The sequence below is a fragment of the Nycticebus coucang genome, chromosome 16 (assembly GCF_027406575.1).
Source record: "Nycticebus coucang isolate mNycCou1 chromosome 16, mNycCou1.pri, whole genome shotgun sequence".
Lineage (NCBI taxonomy): Eukaryota > Metazoa > Chordata > Mammalia > Primates > Lorisidae > Nycticebus > Nycticebus coucang.
The window spans coordinates 75,637,123-75,657,896 of NC_069795.1; the positions used below are offsets into that span (position 1 = coordinate 75,637,123).

The 20,774-nt window shown below is 42.2% G+C and overlaps 1 protein-coding gene across 3 annotated transcripts in view; it reads right to left on the reverse strand.

Moving 5' to 3' along the window:
- Window positions 1–17,024, reverse strand: part of LMLN (leishmanolysin like peptidase) — a 90,204-nt gene extending 73,180 nt beyond the window's left edge. The window contains exons 1-5 of one of the 3 annotated variants that reach the window (XM_053564500.1): window positions 16,803–17,024; window positions 8,615–8,712; window positions 6,913–6,943; window positions 5,981–6,063; window positions 4,427–4,544 (exon numbers count right to left, since the gene is read on the reverse strand). In XM_053564500.1, coding sequence (XP_053420475.1) covers window positions 4,427–4,544; window positions 5,981–6,063; window positions 6,913–6,943; window positions 8,615–8,712; window positions 16,803–16,997 — 525 coding nt within the window. In that variant the 5' untranslated portion in view covers window positions 16,998–17,024. Of the gene's footprint in view, window positions 1–4,426; window positions 4,545–5,980; window positions 6,064–6,912; window positions 6,944–8,614; window positions 8,713–10,465; window positions 10,748–16,802 lie in introns of those variants that run through there. The other 2 variants (XM_053564501.1, XM_053564502.1) reach the window with 2 other exon arrangements.
- Window positions 17,025–20,774: the final 3,750 nt, after the last annotated feature.

Consider the following 20,774-nt stretch of genomic DNA (forward strand, 5'->3'; position numbering starts at 1 on the left):
AGGCATTAAAACCTTGAAACTAGGTTTGGTGCCCGTAGCATAGTGGTTACGGTGCCAGCCACATGCACTGAGGGTGGTGGGTTTGAACCCAGCCTGGGCCAACTAAACAACAATGTCAACTGCAACAAAAAATAGCTGGGCAAGATGGCAGGTGCCTGTAGTCCCAGCTACTCAGAAGGCTGAGGCAAGAGAATCACTTGGGCCCAGGAGTTTGAGGTTGCTGTGAGCTGTAACGCCACAGCACTCTACCAAGGGTGACATAGTGTGACTCTGTCTCAAAAAAAAAAAAAAAAAACAACAACCTTGAAACTAGGTTCTGTATATGCAAGTATTTTATTGCAACTTCCTTTGCATCTATAGGTAATTCTAAATTAATTAATGAAAAACATTTTATCTAATGTGAATGTATTTCCTACTATAAAGCAATTTATACATCTTGCTAAAAATTCAAATAATACAAAAGTATATAAGGTAAAATCAAAGTCACATCATGATATATTACACTTGTTTCTAGTTTTCTAAGCAAATCTTACTTGCTTTAATAAAGTCGTCTTTTTTGAAAGCTTCTTCTATCAAAGTTGCCAAACCATCGTAATATCCAAATTATAAACAGAAAAATCAGTAAACTGTGACTTTTCTTTAGGTGTAACGAATGTGTGCAGTGAGAGGGAACAAAAATCCCCAAAATTCTCATTTCATTTAATAGAAAGTATACATTGTTTAATCTTGCTTCTCTAACACTTATGTGTGTATGTGTGTTTGTGTGTGTGTGTGTGTATATATATACGGACTATGATGATGATATACATTCTTTTTTTTTTTATTGAGACAGAGTCTTACTTTATCACCCTCAGAGTGCCACGGTGTCATAGCTCACAGCAACCTCTAACTCTTAGGCTCAAGTGATTGTCTTGCCTCAGCCTCCCAAGTTGCTGGGACTACAGGCACCTGACACAACGCCCCGCTATGTTTTTTTTGTTTGTTTAGCAGGCCTGGGCTAGGTTCAAACCCACCAGCCCCGGAGCATATGGCCAGCACCCTAACCACTGAGTACAGGTGCCCAGCTAACATATATTCTTAAAAAATGCTAATGGGGTGGCGCCTGTGGCTCAGTGAGTAGGGCACCAGGCCCATATACCGAGGATGGCAGGTTCAAACCTAGCCCCGGCCAAACTGCAACAAAAAAAGTAGCTGGGCGTTGTGGCAGGCGCCTATAGTCCCAGCTGCTCGGGAGGCTGAGACAAGAGAATCGCTTAAGCCCAAGAGCTGGAGGTTGCTGTGAGTCCTGTGACGTCATGGCACTCTACCGAGGGAGACTCTCTCCACACGCACAAAAAAATAATAATAAATAAATAAATAAATAATAAATAAAAATAAATGCTAATAGAATGGATGTTAAGTGTTCTCACCACAAAAATAATAACTATGTAAGGATAATGCATTTATTTTTATTTTTATTTTTATTTTTTTTAAGGATAATGCATTTTTTAATTAGCTAGACTTAACAATTCTACAATGTGGCTTGGTGCCCACAGCTCATTGTTTAGGGTGCCAGCCACATACAGTAGGGCTGGTGGGTTTGAACCTGGCCCAGGCCTGCTAAACAACAATGTACAACCAAAAAATAGCTGGGCGTTGTGGTGGGTGCCTGTAGTCCCAGCTAATTGGGAGGTGAAGCAAGAGAATCGCTTAAGCCCAAGAGTTGGAGGTTACTGTGAGCTATGATGCCATGGCACTCTAACAAGGGCGACATAGTGAGACTCTGTCTCAAAAAAAAAATAAATAAATAAACAAAATAAATAAAATAAACTTAATCTGAATATAGACTTTATTTTGGTTATGAAGTCAATGTTTAGTAATGTATACATTATCTGTAAGTAACAAGAGAACAAAGCTAAATAAAAAAAAACTAGGCTGGGCATGGTGGCTTATGCCTGTAATCCTACAACTCTGAGAGGGTGAGGAGGGCAGATTGTTTGAGTTCATGAGTTTGAGACCAGCCTTAGCAAAAGCAAGACCCCTTCTCTTCTAAAAATAGAAAAACTGAGGCAAGAGGATCACTTGAGCCTGAGTTGGGAGGTTGTTGTGAGCTATGAAGGCATCGCACTCTACCCAGGGCGACAGCTTGAGACTGTGTCTCAAAAAAAAAAAAAAAAAAGGGGGGGGGGGCGGCACCTGTGGCTCAGTGAGTAGGGTACCAGCCCCATATACCAAAGGTGGCAGGTTCAAACTCGGCCCCGACTAAACTGCAACAAAAAATAGCCGGGCGTTGTGGTGGGCGCCTGTAGTCCCAGCTACTCAGGAGGCTGAGGCAAGAGAATCGCGTAAGCCCAAGAGCTAGAGGTTGCTGTGAGTCGTGTGACGCCACGGCGCTCTACCAAGGGCGGTACAGTGAGACTCTGTCTCTACAAAAAAAAAAAAAAAGATAATAGATGCCCAATGTGAACAATCAGAACATAGTATATAACTTAACAAGGAAAAGCATCTTCCTCACAATGCAACTCTTAAAAAAATCATTAACATTCTAATATGTATCCAAACTTTTTAATCTGGTATTTCTCCAGATTGTTTCATAATTTTTATCACATATGCACATATGTGGGTCTATATTTTTCAAACAAAATAGGCAAACTGCCATATTAACGATTTTTTTTCATTTAAGAGCCTAAATACCTGTCCAAGTCAGTACAGAGAGATTTACTTCTTCTTCTTTTTTCCTTTTTTTTAGAGACAGAGTCTTACTTTGTCACACTTAGTAGAGTGCCGTGGTGTCACAGCTCACAGCAATCTCTGCTCTTGGGCTTACGCGATTCTCTTGCCTCAGCCTCCCAAGTAGCTGGGACTATAGGCGCCCGCTACAACACCCAACTATTTTTTTATTGCAGTTTGGCCGGGGCCGGGTTCCAACCTGCCACCCTCAATAAATGGGGCCAGTGCCCTACTCACCAAGCCACAGGAGCTGCCCAATTTACTTCATTTTTCAACAACTGCATAATATCCTAGTATATTAGGTACAAGTTCTGTGAAGTAAGTTCACAAACGTGCCAGTGTGTGCTTACATTGGCACCATTGTACAAATAACTTGGTAAAGTTTCATAACCTTGGTATATCAGTGTCTCACAGCTGTGTTCATGCCAACATGTGGTGGCATCTTGCTGAGTGCCATTCATTATTGTTGTGTGTTTTTGTGTGCTGTTGCAAGAATGCTGGAGCTTAAATTAGAGCAATGAACAAACATTAGTAAATTTCTTGTTAACCTTGTTAAGTGTTAGGAATGGAAGTAAAATCAAGGACTGTTAGTCCTTGTTAGTCCAAGTTTATGGGGATAATGCTATGAAGAAAATAGCAGTGTACAAATTGACTAAACATTTTTCTGCAGGGAGAGAAAGTGTCACTGATGGAGCGGTAAGGGTAGCCAGAAAGAGCAGAAATGATGAAAACATTGCAGAAATTCATTGAATTATGTGCCCAAACCATCGGCTGATAGTGAGAATCAAAGCAGATCAAGTAAACATCAATAGAGCACTTAGGAAAATCTTAACTGAAAATCTTGGCCAACAACTCATTGCCCTTGCATCACACAGCACTATCTGTAAGGGACTTTTCAGCCAATGTACAATTAAGGTTATTAAAACACCCTCCCTACTCACCTGATCTGGACCCCAAAGACTTTTTTATTTACCCAAAGATAAAGAAATGACATTTTGATGACATTAAGAACATCATGGGCAATATAACAACAGCTTTTATGGTCATTGTAGAAAAAGAGTTCCAAAATTCCTTTGAAAGGTAGACCAGGCACTGGCATAGTTGCACAGCTTCCCAAGGCGGGTACTCTGAAGGTGACTGCAGTGATTATTTAGCAATGAGGTATGTAGCACTTTTTCTGGATTACAGGCCATGTTTTGTAAGAAACATCCCTGAACATATATGTATTACACAAATAGCATTTTGTGGAATAAATTTCTTGGTTGGGTTGAAAGACATTATTTTATTTTATTTTTTTTCAGTTTTTGGCTGGGGCTGGGTTTGAACTCGCCACTTCCGGCATATAGGGCCGGCGCCCTACTCCTTTGAGCCACAGGCGCCGCCCAGGACATACATTTTTTAAGAGATATCAAACTATCCCTTAAAAAACTGAAATATATGCCTGCTAAAAAGATGTTTTGGAAGACAAAGTCCTAAGCTAAAGTAACTCAGTAGACCTACAGATAAACGGAGGTAGAGGTGGGGAGATTGTATTAAACTCGTTTGAAAACCACTGAAAGAATAAAAATCTGCATATCTAACTGATTGCTTTTCATTGAATAATGAAGCTATACGTCTTTGAGCTTTTCTTGGTAACTCTTACAGATTTTACAGATTCAAAATCTCCCCTAAGATTATCCTAAAGTGTAAAAACACTGTTAAAAGCAGGATGACTTACCTGCAGGTGCTCCTCAGGCACTATAACTGGGCCACATTTTGTATGCAGTGCACATTCCCCAGTACAGTATCTATGAGGATCATTTTCCTTCCGTAGGTATTGGTTTGTTGCACATTGTCTTCAGTTCATTTGTACAGCAAAGTTTAATTACAAAAAAAAAAAAAAGAGAATATTTTCAGAGCAGTTAAAAGCATGACAATCAATTGTTCATTGCTTTATTACCTCATTAATTATAGTTACTATTTTATATAGTTCCTATTTTAGCCTACTAAAGTAGGCTAAGAAAGTATTTTGGCTTTATAGGAAATCCTTCTAATCTAGGTTTTCTTTTCCTTTTTTTTTTTTTTTTAGAGACAGAGTCTCACTTTGTCGCCCTCGGTAGAGTGCTGTGACATCACAGCTCACAGCAACCTCCAGCTCTTGGGCTTAGGCTATTCTCTTGCCTCAGCCTCCCAAGTAGCTGGGACTATAGGGACCCACCACAACGCCTAGCTATTTTTTTGTTGTTGTTGCAGTTTGGCTGGGGCTGGGTTTGGACCTACCACCTTCGGTATAGGGGGCCGGCGCCCTACTCACTTGAGCCACGGGCCCTGCCCTTCTTTTATTTATATAAATATTTTTGAGACAGACTGTCACTATGTCACCCTTGGTAGAGTGCTGTGGTGTCACAACTCACAGCAACCTCAAACTCTTGGGCTTAAGCGATTCTCTTGCCTCAGCCCGAGTAGCTGGGACTACAGGTGCCCGCCACAATGCCCGGCTACTTTTTGATTGCAGTTGTTGTTTAGCTGGCTTGGGCTGGGTTTGAACCCGCCAGCCTCGGTGTATGTGACTGGTGCCCTACCCACTGAGCTATGAGCACCAAGCCTAATTCAGGTTTTTCAAACACCGAAATACTTCATAAAGCCAATACTGTAGTCACATAAAGGAGGGAGGAAAAGGGTGAGGGAACACAAGACAGCTACACCCTAGAAAAAGACCCAGTGAGCCATCTTATAAAAGAAAATCAAGGAAAGAACGATTATCCAGCAGGTGTTTTTTTTTTTTTTTTTTATTGTTGGGGATTCATTGAGGGTACAATAAGCCAGGTTACACTGATTGCAATTGTTAGGTAAAGTCCCCCTTGCAATCATGTCTTGCCCCCATAACTTTTTTTTTTGTAGAGACAGAGTCTCACTTTATGGCCCTCGGTAGAGTGCCGTGGCATCACACAGTTCACAGCAACCTCCAACTCCTGGGCCTAAGCGCTTCTCTTGCCTCAGCCTCCTGAGTAGCTGGGACTACAGGCGCCCGCCACAACGCCCAGCTATTTTTTGGTTGCAGTCAGCTGGGGCCGGGCTTGAACCTGCCCACCCTCGGCATATGGGGCTGGCGCCTTACCGACTGAGCCACAGGCGCCGCCCGGTGCTTTCTTATTATACTTTGCAGCTTGGTCTCTAAGAGCAAGCATAATAAAATATTCTAGTATATATTTCATACTTTGCCATATTGAGAGAAAGGAGAGGGCAGAGTACTAAATGAATGAAGAATATATCTATGTTTAATATGACATACCTGCTGAGTAAGATAGTGCCCGCAGGTCTACGAACCTGTAAAGTCTTCTCTAAATAAGAAATAGCTTGTGGGAAAAGTTTGTTCTAAATAAAAATTGGAAAAAAAAAAAAGTCAGAATTATAGTCAAGGGATAAATTACATTTAAAACAATTAACACAGGATAATAATGACTGAGGGGACGAAGGGACAAACCTTACAGTTAGAACATGTACAGCTACCAGTTAGCCAGGGCTGTGTAGGAAGGGGCAAAGAGAAAGGGAGTTAGGAGGACAAGAATTTCCTCATTTTCTAGTTTAGTTTGGGAAAAGAACAGCAGGTAAAAACTTCCTTCCCCACTCCCAATTAAATAGAAAATTAGAAAACATAAATCTCACCTATTAATTTATATGACTACAAATTCAACACTGATTTAGATAATTCCAACATTAAGCTAAGAAAATCTTGTGTTTAGTTAAACTCACAATTCCTGTGGCCCACAGAACTTCTTAATGTGTGTGGGTAACTCCATATAGTTAAAAATCTGATGAGATTAGCATCTCTATAAACTTTGGCATATCATATTATCAGGTCTATTAATCATCAGGAAAATGAACATTTTTACCAAGAGAATAGTGTTATGGATGTGTATTCTAAAATTTGCATTTTTAATCCTATTTCAAAAAAACTTGAAAGAGTAAACATGAAAATAAATACTATCAAATTATAAAATAAGATCACAAATTTAGTATCTAATACGAACGAAGTTTGGATGAGAGCATCACAAAGACACCTTTGGTAAAATGATAAAGACATTCACTACCAACATCTTTAATTCATCATTCGCAAAATAGTCACATAAGTATATTTTCTGTTTTTAAGGTAGAATTTACATATATAATAAAATGCACCCATTTTAAGTATCCAATTCAAGTCATTAAGTATTTATTTCATACCTTTACAAGATGTCTTTTCTCAGGAAGCAACCTGAAAATAATGACATAAAACATAAGAATGGTCTCTCTGAGGCAAAGCACTTCTCACCTGTTCAGAATGCATCTGTCCAGAGACCCAAGGAATGCTATATGGAAACATATAATAACTATCCTCCAAAATTTCATGTTGCCCACGCTAAAGTGCTGTGGCATCAGACTAGCTCACAGGAACCTCAGTCTCTTGGGCTCAAGAGATCTTTTTGCCCCAGCCATATGAGTGGCACCCGCCATGACACCCGACTAGTTTTTCTACCTTTTTTTTTAGAAGAGACAGGTAAGAGATACTCTTACTCAGGCTGATCTTGAACTCCTGAGCTCAAGCAATCTACCTGCCTCAGCCTCCTAGAGTGCTGGGATTATAGGCATGAGCCACTGTGCTACAGAATCATAAGTAGTCTCATAACTTGTCTGTTTTCTGGACCCTTCGCATACTAAATAAAAATTAGACTATATAGGCCAGGCATGGTGGTTTACGCCTGTAATTCCAGCACTCAGGGAGGCTGAGACAGGTGTATTACTTGAGCTCAGAGGTTTGAGACCAGCCTGAGCAAGAGCAAAAATCTCATCTCTACTGAAAATAGAAAAATAAAGCTCAGTGCCCGTAGCACAGTGGTTATGGTGCCAGCCACATAAACCAAGCTCGTGGGTTCAAACCCAGCTCGGGCCAGCTAAACAACAATGACAACCGCAACAAAAAATAGCCAGGCATTGTGGGAGCCTGTAGTCCCACCTACTTCGGAGACTGAGGCAATAGAATCACTTAAGCCCAAGAGTTTGAGGTTGCTGTGAGCTGTGATGCCACCGCACTCTACTGAGGGCAACAAAGTGAGACTCTGTGCCAAAAAAAATAAAGAAAAGAAAAGAAAAAAAATAGAAAAACAAGCAGGGCATCATGGCAAAAGCCTATAGTCCCAGCTATGTGGGAAGCTGAGGCAAGAGGACTGCTCAAGCCCAAAGACTTTGAGGTTTCTGTGAGATACAATGATGTCAAAGCATTCTACCCAGGGTGACAGAGAAGGACTGTTTCAAAATAAATAAATAGGCTTGGTGCCTGTAGTACAGCAGTTACGGCGCCTGCCGCATGCAGCGAGGGTGGCGGGTTTAAAGCTGGCCTTGGCCAGCTAAACGACGACAACTGCCACAAAAAAATAGCCGGGCGCTGTGGCAGGCACTTGTAGTTCCAGCTACTTGGGAGGCTGAGGCAAGAAAATCGCTTAAGCCCAGGAGTTTGAGGTTGCTGTAAGCTGTGACGCCACAGCACTCTACTGAGGGCAACATAGTGACTATCTCAAGAAAATAAAATAAAAAATAGACTAGACTATATAGTATCTCTAGTTAATAATTCTGTAAAGTTTACAATCATTTACATTGCTACTTTCAGGTCTGTTGTTGACCACATAGTAACTTTCAGGTCTGTTGACCACATTTGAGCAGAAACACATTTTTTTCTGATTACATTATTCATGATGTACAGACCTCAATAATATGACTTGAACATGACCTTTACCTTTTCAAACTAAAATGCATTTTCAGCTTGATTCCATCTTGAAGCTACACTAGCCCTTCTTTACTTTCATCTGTGTACTTATTCTACTTCAGGTAACAAATACTTTTAATATTTAGACTCATAATAAAAAAGTTGACAAAATAATGGTGTACTTACTCTTCAATACTTTTATCATAGACGATCTTGATTCTCAAATGCTCATCAACATCTCTCTTTACAACATGATTTGCCTTAATGTGAACTTTATTTATGACCTACAAAAAGAGAATGGATTTGAAAAAACATTTTTAAATATGTATAGATTAGCCAATTGAAATTCAAACTTAAAATTAATGAACTAAATTTCTAGTGTAATACTCAGAGAGAAAGTCCCTTGCTCACGGGCAGGGCCCGTGGCTCAGTGAGTAGGGCGCCAGTCCTATGTACTGAGGGTGGTGGGTTCAAACCCAGCCGCAGCCAAACTGCAACAAAAAATAGCCGGGTGTTGTGGTGGGCACCTGTAGTCCCAGCTGCTCGGGAGGCTGAGGCATGAGAATTGCCTAAGCCCAAGAGCTGTGTGTTGCTGTGAGCTGTGACACTACAGTACTCTACTGAGGGCGACAAAGTCAAACTGTCTCACATCCCATCATTTCAATATTCCTGAACTTCAAACATCTCTAAAGCAAATATAATCATCTAGGAGGCAGGTATTATGAACTTGAGTCACATGACTAAATCATTATGGTACAGCACTTTACAAAAGGTTTTTAGGTTTCTCTGTTACTTATTTGTAGTTTCTTATATAAATTCTAGTTTTGCTAATTTCCAGTCTTCAGAAAATGACAGGAAGGGACCAAAAGTATTTTTAATTACATTAAAAAATAAACTTTCTTTACAAAACCATATTTCACTTGAATTTTTTCTCCAGGTTCCATTTATATGACTTTTTCAGAGAATAAGAGAATTAAAAGCTCTCAGCAGTACCAAATTTTTCTGTAACTCTTTAAAGTACACAAGAAAAAAATGCGTTAGTTAATCTAAAAGTAAGAAAGTCATATACTTTCTCATTCTTATAACTCCAATAACCAACAACCACATTTTTCTTCTTATGTTATTTCTGAAAATAATACAGAATTTTGTACTTTGTAGAAAAACTTGGGAAGGTGGGAGGGAGCTGCAAGATCAAAAATTACCTTACTGGAACACATTCTTCTTAGTAATCACAAGAACAGAAAAACAAGTATCCAACGTACTCAATACTAATATGAAGCCAGTTGACCAACTAATACATGTCCACACAGGAGGAAAACTCAATTCAATTCAAGTTGGGGATAGGGAGGGAGGTGGAAGGAGTGAGGGGAGAAATGGGAGGCGGGAGGGGGATGAGGTGTGCTCCTATCTAAAGGGCACAATGTAAGGGCATATGGCACACCTCTTGGGGGCAGAACACAACTACAACAGTACAATTCATCCATGTATCAAAAAACCACTTATATCCCTTAAATCTATTGAAATAAGAAAAAAAGAAAAAGAACTATATGGCATTGCTCTATTGATACAGTAACAATTATAGATTTTCACAATACCTATTTCCTGCTCTACTGTAAGTGCTTAATACCCCACCTCCAGTGTTTTCTCCATTCCATTCCAACCCCTATCTCCAGATAACAAATTATTTTAGAGCCAGTAAAAAGCCACCAGAAATGTAAGAGCACAACAAAGAGATATGGTATTCCCAACTGCATTTTGGGAAATGAGCAGTTTAGATCCCCTAAATTGATATTCAAAGCCCCTCAGAAGCCAGTGGTTAATGATTTGACATCAGAATTAAGACTGCTGGGGCTCTATCCTTGGCTCCACCACTTGCTAATTTTGTGATCTCAGGCAAGTTACATAACTTCCCTGGAACCAAATTTTCTCATGTGTAAAATGAATAAAAGTACAAGTTAACATACGTAAATCTGACTGACATAAAATAAACATTCAAAAAAGTCACTATTATATTATTATTAAAACTACTTTTCCCACCTTCCTCCTACTATTCATCCAGAAAATACTATTCAGTATTTTCCAAACACAAGTTGTGATTCTTGCCTCTTCATTTGTTCATTTGCTTGCTTATGCATTTTGCTCCCTGGAATGATCTTTCCACCTACTTCCATAAGTTAGAATCTTCCTTCTCCGGCATAAAGAATGTAACACGTGAGAAGAATCCTGAAACAGATCTCTCTGATAGAAATTCTCTCTCCTTCCTTTGGCTTCCACAGGACTACGTTCACAGCACATCATTATCTAAACTGTATGATTATCTGTATACTTTTGTGAACCATTCTGCAATCTATAGTGCCTAAAACACAAACATACATCAATTAATCAATTTTCAAAATCTAAAAGCATGAAGAAAATGCAATGAGAAACAGAATACTCATTGTTCAGTATGAATTAAACTATAAACCAGTAATACTAATGAAATAAATATGCAATATTGGCAAAATAGTATATAAACCAATAAAACTTTTATGTCCATAACATAATGAAAATATGGGCGATGTGTCTCATGCTCATAATACTAACACTTTGGGAGGCAGAGGCGGGAAAATTGTTTGAAGATGGAAGTTGGAGATGAGCCTGGGCAACACAGTAAGATCTCATCTCTACAAAAATAGAAAAACTAGCTGAGCATGGTGGTATGTGCCTATACTCCTAGCTGTGCAGAAGGGTAAACCAGGAGGATAACTTGGGCCTGCGTTGTTTGAATTTGCAGTGAGCTGTGATGATACCACTGCACTCTAGCCTGGGTAACAGTGAGAATGTCTATTAAAAAAAAAAAAAAAAAGGACAGCACCTGTGGCTCAGTGAGTAGGGCATCGGCCCCATATACCGAGGGTGGCGGGTTCGAACCCGGCCCCAGCCAAACTGCAACAAAAATATAGCCGGGCGTTGTGGCAGGCGTCTGTAGTCCCAGCTACTCAGGAGGCTGAGGCAAGAATCGCCTAAGCCCAAGATCTGGAGGTTGCTGTGAGCTGTAATGCCACAGCACTCTACCCAGGGCAATAGCTTGAGACTCTGTCTCAAAAACAAAAAAAAAAGCTGAGGGCAGTGGCTCATGCCTGTAATCCTAGCACTTGGGAGGCGGAGGTAGGCGGATTGTCTGAATTCACAGGTTGGAGACCAGCCTGAGCCAAAGTTAAGATCTCATCTCTAAAAATAGCTGAGTGTTGTGGTGGGCGCCTGTAGTCCCAGCTACTTGGGAGGCTGAGGCAAGAAAATTGCTTGAGCCCAAAAGTTTGAGGTTGTTGTGAGCTATGACACCACGACACTCTACCAAGGGTGACAAAGAAAGACTATGTCTCAAACAAACAAACAAAAAAAGAATTCGACACATAAATTAGCCAAAACCAACAAAGTTCATTCACTTAAACATATATTGAATGCCTTCATGTGCAAGGCGCTGTGATAGACACTTGGACACAAATATTAAACATGTAGTTTAAAAAACCCCAAACAAAAAAAAACATGTAGTCCTTGACTTTAGCATATCAAGGTTAATGAAAAACAAACAAATCCAATATTTTTTTTTTTTTTTTGGCCGGGGCTGGGTTTGAACCCGCCACCTCCGGCATATGGAACCGGCGCTCCTTGAGCCACAGGTGCCGCCCTCCAATAATTCTTTTTTCTTTTTTTTAATTAAAAAGACTTAATCAGAGAGAAATCCAATAATTATTATAATAAAATAAGTATCACAGGAGAGAAAGTTATGTCAGACTTAGAGGAATATGATAAGGGAATGCTTCAGGAAGAAAGAAGTGATGTTTGAGAAAAGATATAATGAGGGCTGGGCGTGGTGGTCACACCTAGAATCCTAGCATTTGTGAGGCCAAGGCAGGTGGATTGCCTGAGCCCACAGGCTGGAGACCTGCCTGAGCCAGAGCTAGAGCTCGTCTCTAAAAATAGCCAGGCATTGTGGTGTAGTTCCAGCTACTCGGGAGGCTGAGGAAGAGAATTGCTTGAGACCAAGAGTTTGAAGTTGCTGTGAGCTATGATGTCACAGTACTCTACTGAGGGTGAAAGTGAGACAACGTCTCAAAAAAAAAAAAAAAGAGAGAAAAGACATAATGAATGAAATAGGGATTAATATGTCTCTGAATTTAGATGTTGTAGAACATATGCAAAAGTATACAATCAAGGATATAAAGCTTAGCAATAATATGTAAAAATAGATATTAGGAACTTTTCCTAGTGGAAAAGTAGATTCATATGATTAATCTCCCTAGAGATAATATTATAAAATCTAGACAAATTTTTTTTTTTTTTTGTAGAGACAGAGTCTCACTTTATGGCCCTCGGTAGAGTGCCGTGGCCTCACACAGCTCACGGCAACCCCCAACTCCTGGGCTTAAGCGATTCTCTTGCCTCAGCCTCCCAAGTAGCTGGGACTACAGGCGCCCACCACAACGCCCGGCTATAGACAAAATATTTTAAAAGAATGTTACTTGAAGGTACTGGACAGAAAAAAAGGCAGAACCTAGAAGAATCTACCCTTGGAATACAGGAATATCCTCTGAGTCAAACTTCTGCCTGGGGCATTTCCTAGTCTGTATCTCTTAGAGTGGCAGCATGTCAGAGCCCAACTGGCTTGAGGAGTTAGAGCACAGTATTCAGAGCCTGCAGCACAAGAAAGTGAGGGAGGGGTGGCGCCTGTGGCTCAGTCGGTAAGGCGCCGGCCCCATATACCGAGGGTGACGGGTTCAAACCCAGCCCCGGCCAAACTGCAACCGAAAAATAGCCGGGTGTTGTGGCGGGCACCTGTAGTCCCAGCTACTCGGGAGGCTGAGGCAAGAGAATCGCTTAAGCCTGGGAGTTGGAGGTTGCTGTGAGCTGTGTGAGGCCACGGCACTCTACCGAGGGCCATAAAGTGAGACTGTGTCTCTACAAAAAAAAAAAAAAAAAAAAAAAAAAAAAGAAAGTGAGGGAGGAAACTCCACAAAACACAAATCTTAAACACATAATGCTAAGCGGGAGCCAATATACAGGAGTTTGTACCACATGGTTCTATTCATATAAACTAAGCCTTAGAATGGAAAAAAGTAATCTAGTTTCAAAAAAAAAAAAAAAAAAATCAGAGCTGGACCGGCGGCTCATACCTGTAATTTTAGCACTCTGGGGGGCAGAGGCAGGAGGATCACTTGAGGTCAGGAGTTTAAGACCAGCCTGAGCAAAAGCCAGACCCTGTCTCTACTAAAAATAGAAAAAATGGTGAGAGTGTTCAGCATGCCCCCTGGGTGAAGCGCTCAACTACAACTTGAACTTTACCTTAGAATTGAAAACAATGTATCCTAAACATTTGTATCCTCATATTAATATGAAATTTTTCAGCCTCCCGAGCAGCTGGGACTACAGGCGCGCCACAACTCTATTTTTCCGTTGCAGTTTGGCCGGGGCTGGGTCTGAACCCGCCACCCTCGGCATATGGGGCCAGCACTCTACTCACTGAGCCACAAAATCGAAAAAAAGGCCCAGGCATGGTGGGGTGCTCATAGTCCAGCTACTTGGCAGGCTGAGGCAGGAGAATCACTTGAACCCAGGAGTTTGAGGTTGCTGTGAGCTATGGTACCACACCACAGCACTCTACCCAGGGCGACAGAGTAAGACTGTGTTCTAGAAAAAAAAAAAAAGGAAACAGTAGTTGCCTGGGGTGGATAAGAGGGACTGACTGGCACAAGACAGAAGGAAATTTTCTGGAAACCACAGAAGCATTCTACATTATGATAGGATTGTGGGGTTTTGCATAGATGTATTTGTGGCATTTCAATATATGTAAATTTTACCAAAAAAAAAAAAACCTCTAAAATAACTTGTATAGGGGAGATGGGAAATGGCTGTTAGAATATGAAACAAGAATGGCAAAACATTGCTAAGTGTTAACCCTTTGCACTCAGATGTCGAGTGTGACTCGACACGGTTAGCATCGGCAGCAGCTCGTATGTCGAAATTTAAAAAAAAAATCCAAATAAATAAGTTTGTACGAAAAGAAACTCCAGTTTTTTATTCTACTGCCACGCTTTGTAAAATCTGGGGTATTTAAAAAATTAAATCCCAAGTAGAATAAAGGAATCGAGAAAAAAGCAAGCGAGTGCAAAGGGTCAAAGCTAGGTGATGGAACATGGGCGTTCAATATATTATTCTGGTTTTGACTGAACTGATATAATAAAAAATAAAACTTACATAGCTTTTAGTTGAGAACAAGTTAAGTCTGTGTTTTGTAGTTCCCCATCACCAAAAAAAAAAAAAAAAAAAAGACTGAAATTTCTTGTAGCACTGAACAGAGCTGTAGTCACTAGTACATGTATGAGTGCAATGAATACTTGTAGTGAGTTCCTGCCTAACTCTGTGTCCAGGTAAAGTAAGAATGGTTTGACAAGCAGGGAATTTGGGGGGTGGGAAGAGAAACAGAAATAAAGCAAGGAGAATGGTAAGGATGATTCAGAATTACATACTCTATGAAGAACTAAGAAAATGTAAAGGGATGATGACTATGACTTTCAAGAACTTACTTTTAATATCTGAGCACTACCACTACTGCATCTGTTCAGCCAAGAGGCATAAACAGAAACAGTGGGTGGATGTTTCAAGAGGAATTTTCAGCTCCGTAAAAAGAAAGATGGTCATGCAAAGGGGATGCTTCTGGAGTTAAAAATTTCCCTACCCATGGAGATGCTCAAATACAAGTTGGAGATCTGTACACGGGCAACAGAGAGACTAGAAGAAAACAGCTGGGTGCAGTGGCTTATGCCTGTAATCCCAGCACTCTGAGAGGCCAAGACAGGTGGATTGCTTGAGGTCAGGACTAGACTAGCCTGAGCAAGAGACCCCTCTCTATGCAAAATAGAAAACCTAGCCTGAGTGTAGTGATGTAGCTACTGGGGAGGCTGAGGCAAGAGGATTATTCAAGCCCAAGAGTTTGAGGTTGCTGTGAGCTATGATGAAGCCATTCTATCCTGGGTGTCTCAGTGAGTCTCTGTCTAACAAAAAAAAGAAAAGAGCTACTAAGGTTCTTTGTAGCACAGAAATTTTGCAGTTGTTTGAGCTAGTTTCTCTTATTTTGAAAATGCAGAGTTTTGTGGGTGTTGTGGAATTAAAAAAAAAAATTCAATCAAGAGCTGGGAGCGGTGGTTCATGCCTGTAATCCTAGCACTCTGGGAGGTCGAGGTGGGTGGATTGCCTGAGCTCACAGGTTCCAGGCCAGCCTGAGCCAGAGGGAGATCTCGTTTCTAAAGATATCTAGATTGTGGTGGGTGCTGGCAGTCCCAGCTATTTGGGAGGCTGAGGCAAAAGAATCACATGAGTCCAAGAGTTTGAGGTTGCTGTGAGCTTTAATGCCATAGCACTCTACCGAGGGTGATAAAGTTAAACTCTATCTCAAAAATAAATAAATAAATAAAATCAACAAAAATGCAGTGTCGTGATAAAAGCTGTGATAAAAGCTACAAATCCCAAACTTAATATTTTGGCTCACTTGTTATTAACAGTATACAAGTAACATTTTTTTGAAAAACCATCATTGCTGTGATGGAATCGAAGAATAAGACACAAAACTTAACTCAAAGAACCTTACAATTTGACTACAAAGGCAAGACGTGTCTAAAATAAGACATTACCACGTAGTAGTACTTGGTTACGTGCCAGAAAAGAGTACAGAGAAAGCATATTGTGAAATGGAAAGCACATTCTGCTGGGGTGGTTTCAGCTAGCTGCCTTGAGGGTAGGGCACTTTAGGTAAGACTTAAAGAACTAACAGGGAGAAAATGGATTGGGAAGCAGGCAGGAACTTCCAGGACAGAGGAACAGGATGAATTAAGAACCTGAAAATAAACCTGAATTTTGTCTTCGGAGAAACCCCAACATCCCTCCAACGTCTTCGACTGGCTCTCTTACCAATTTCTTCCCATAACTAAAAGCTAAAGGGTCAGGGACTTTCAAAGTGGTCCTCGGACAAGCGCCATCACCAACATTCTGGAAACCTGAATTGCCAATTCTGGGGACTTACCCTGGACCTAATGAGTCAGAAAGCTGGGGGAGTGGGGCAGCAACTTTTTAACAAATGCTTAGGTGGCTCTGACGCACACCCAAGTTTGAAAACCACTGCTCTAGGGCCACCGGCTGAGCACAACCCTTCGCACCGGGAGGCGATGATGCTCTCAGTGCCTAACTTAGCCACTCAGCAGGGCGTAGGTAGGCGACAGCAGATCCCAATTCCGCTTTCTCCTCCAGAACGCCTACATCCAATCACCATCCCCTGCGCCAGCTCCTTCGGCACTAGGCACTACTTTACCGAGGGCCCGCTCCCGCCCCTCAGTCGCCCTACCTCAGTCTCCGAGGGAACGTGGTGCCGGCAGGGAGGGGAGCTGCCCAAGGAGACAGGAACAGATGCAGCACTTGTCTGGAGCCCTCCCAACAGGAATAAAATGGTTTGGACCCAAAAAGAACTGCTCCAGCTCCACCAGCTCAGGCCCGGGCCTGAACCCAAGAAACTCTCTCTTCCACCCCATTCGGCCGCCATCTTCGGCCGAGCGTCGTTACCATGGAGTGCGTGACGCCTCCGCGCCCGGGCGCCAGCCCCGCCCCCTCGCCGCCTGGGGCAGGTGGAGGGACAAGACGGCCGAAACCTGGTTTTCGATTGGCCAGCGTCACCCGCAAGAAGTTGACCGCGGAAGATAAGGACAGCGAACCCGTCCCTCCCATCTTGTTGCTCTGGGCTGCTGATAAATGCTGTTTAGCGTCCACGTGACTTACGTTGTAGGAGGAAGGCAGGCAAGCAGGAGCTGATAGACTGATAAATGGTAGGTCTTTACTCGGGCAGTTTTCACACACACACTCCTCTTTTTTATTTTTTCTTACAGAGTCTGGCTCTGTTGCCCTTGTTGGAAGGCAGTGGCGTCGTACCTCAGTGCCACCTCAAACTCCTGGGCCCAAACCATCCTTTTGCCTCAAAGATTCCGTGCGTGCAACATGCCCAGCTGGTTTTTCTTCGGTAAGGGGTTTCCGCTCTGACTCAAGCTGGTCTTAAACTCCTGAGCTAGGCGTGAGCCACCGCACCTGGTCCAGTTTTTCACCCTTTACTCCAGTCGTTTACCAAAGGGATATGCACCTGCTAGGCGCCAGATAGATAGATGGTAGACATACTACGCACAACTGTAAAATGTCTTACAGTGTAGATGTCTGTATGAAAGGTGAATGAAACATAATTTTGTTTTTCTTTTTTTGAGACAGAGTCTTACTATGTCGCCCTCGGTAGAGTGCTGTGGCGTCACAGCTCACAGCGACCTCAAACTCTAAGGCTCAAGCGATTCTCTTGATTTAGCCTCCCAGGCAGCTGGGCCTACAGGAGCCCACCACAACACCCGGCTATTTTCTGTTGCAGTTGCCATTGTTGTTTAGCCCTCCTGCCCTGGGTTCGAACTTGCCACCCTTGGTGTACGTGGCTGATGCCCTTACCACTGTGCTACGAGCCCAGAGCTTGGAACATAATTTTCATTTACTTCTTATTCTGAGTCAGCAACTTTAGGCCCATTTCTTAACGTCACTTCCTATAAAATTAATGAGGCGTCCTTTAGTATTTCACCAAATCCCACCCTTTAGCTTCTAAGCTAGATAGCACTGCACTTGAGATCAGATGGATTCTGGCCACTAAAGAAACTCTACCTTCAAAATTGAGACGTCTCTAAAAATTGAAAATTGGGACACATCCTCCCGTGGCTCATAAAACAAAGAATTAAAACTAAGAACTGGAAAACAGGGACAGACATGCAACAGAAATTGAACCTTGTTAATTAAATGTATAGTATCCTCAAGAAGATACAATCTGTTGGAGATTATATACTCAGATTATTACAAGAATTGGTCAATATTTACAAGACTTAAGTGAGTAAAGATAATGTGTCTGTCATCCCACAGCTAGTGAAAATTGAGATTCCAAACCAAATTTGTAACTTAGGAAATGTGCTCTTTCCACCACAGGACCAAAAAGAAATTGCTGATTGTGAACAATCATAACCTATCTTCTCAAACTCCTCTGGCAGTAACAGTAATGTCATGCTGGGGGAGGTATTTTCCAATGGCATAGTGGACAAGCTGCCAGTGATGCAAGCCTGTTTCCATAAACCATTATACTACTCAAATGGTAGTTGAGGCTTGCAAAGTACCTTTGAATCAACTTTGGTATAGTTGAGACCTTAATCTTTTCCTTTCCTTTTCATACTTTGCTTAAATGCTTCTCATTTATCACCCCACTCCAATGCTCACAGACCATCTATCCCACTCAGAATACCACATTCGCTGAACTCCTACAATGGTGATGAGAATTGTTGATTTTCCCTAAGCCAGACCTGAAATATCCATCTACCTTCCTGAACATGTCCAGCTCAACATCCTACACTTTTGTTCATTTCCAAAACATCTCCTTGTTCCCCAACTTTGCAAATGCCCCTTACCCATCCACCTACCAAACCCAAGAATAGGTTATGGCTTTTAAAATGGCACCTTTAATGTTTATAAAATCTGCTCTATTTCAGTGTTTAAAAATCTCAATTTGAGATTGAATAGGTCTTCATGCCATTTCCTCCGAGATGCCTCCCAAGGCTTCTCCCTCTGTACATACTTTCCAGTTTTCTATTAACATAGTCAATACACTTACATGCCTCTATCCCTGTGTACTGATCACATCTACTCAATTGGCACAATGAACAAAGAATACTTGTTTGCGGCAGGCGCCTGTAGTCCCAGCTACTCGGGAGGCTGAGGCAAGAGAATCGCTTAAGCCCAGGAGTTGGAGGTTGCTGTGAGCTGTGTGAGGCCACGGCACTCTACCGAGGGACATAAAGCGAGACTCTGTCTCTACAAAAAAAGAATACTTGTTTGCTTTTTGGAGGGGGATTTAAGTCTCACTGGTGGTCTAAAATTGGCACTTCCTGCCCTTGACCCCCAAACTTGCAAGGGTTCAATTTCCTTAGGGTTCTAATAACTAAATTCTAACTTGTGCTGGCCTCAAAATGCACCACTTACAGCTGGTGAAATAAGTGACCAACAGCTCTAATTGTTCCTAAAACATACTTTGTCTTTTTAGCCACACTTCTACCAAATGACCCCAGGGCACAGTATAAATGCAAGCCTACATCCATAAAACATGGGACTCCTACAATACCAACTTTGGCTGGAATACAATCACTTACTGCTTTCCTTTTGACAAGAGAACCCAAATGTTTCAAGAGTACAAGGGGGCAAAAGGCGGCCAGGTGCAACCTGTAATCCTAGCACTCTGGGAAGCCAAAGTGGGTGGGTTGCCTGAGCTCAGGAGTTCCAGACCAGCCTGAGCAAGAGGGAGACCGGCTCTAAAGATAGCCAGTAATTGTGGTGGGCAGAGGATTGCTTGAACTCAGGAGTTTGAGGTTGCTGTGAGTTAAGACACCACATCACGGGCGGCGCTCGTGGCTCAGTTGGTAAGGCGCTGGCCCCATATACTGAGGGTGGCGGGTTCAAACCCGGACCCGGCTGAACTGCAACTGAAAAATAGCCGGGCGTTGTGGCAGGCGCCTGTAGTCCCAGCTACTCGGGAGGCTGAGGCAAGAGAATCGCTTAAGCCCAGGAGTTGGAGGTTGCTGTGAGCTGTATGATGCCATGGCACTCTACTAAGGGCCATAAAGTGAAACTCTGGCTCTACAAAAAAGGAAGAAAAGATACCACATCACTCCAAGGGCAAGAAAATTTGAACTGTTCTAAAAATAAATAGGCTTGGCTGGGCTCAGCACCTGTAGCTCAGCAGCTAGGGCGCCAGCCACATACACCGGAGGTGGCCGGTTCAAATCCAGCCCAGGCCTGCCAAACAGTGACAACTACAACCAAAAAATAGCTGGGCATTGCGGCAGGCACCTGTAGTCCCAGCTACTTGGGAGTCTGAGGCAAGAGAATCACTTACGCCCCAAGAGTTTGAGGTTGCTGTGAGCTGTAACGCCACGGAACTCCACCCAGGGCAACAGCTTGAGACTCTGTCTCCAAATAAAGGTTCGGCGCCCGTAGCACAGTGGTTACGGTGCCAGTGACATACACTGAGGGTGGCAGGTTCAAACTTGGCCCAGGCCAACTAAACAACTTCAACAAAATAGCTGGGCATTGTGGCAGGCACCTGTAGTCCCAGTACTTGGGACACTGTTTAAGCCCAAGAGTCTGAGGTTGCTGTAAGCTGTGAAGCCACAGCACTCTACCCAGGGTGACAGCTTGAGACTTGTCTCAAAAAAATGAATAAGAGTAAAAAGGGGCTCAGTTTGCTAAACTCCTAGTTTTC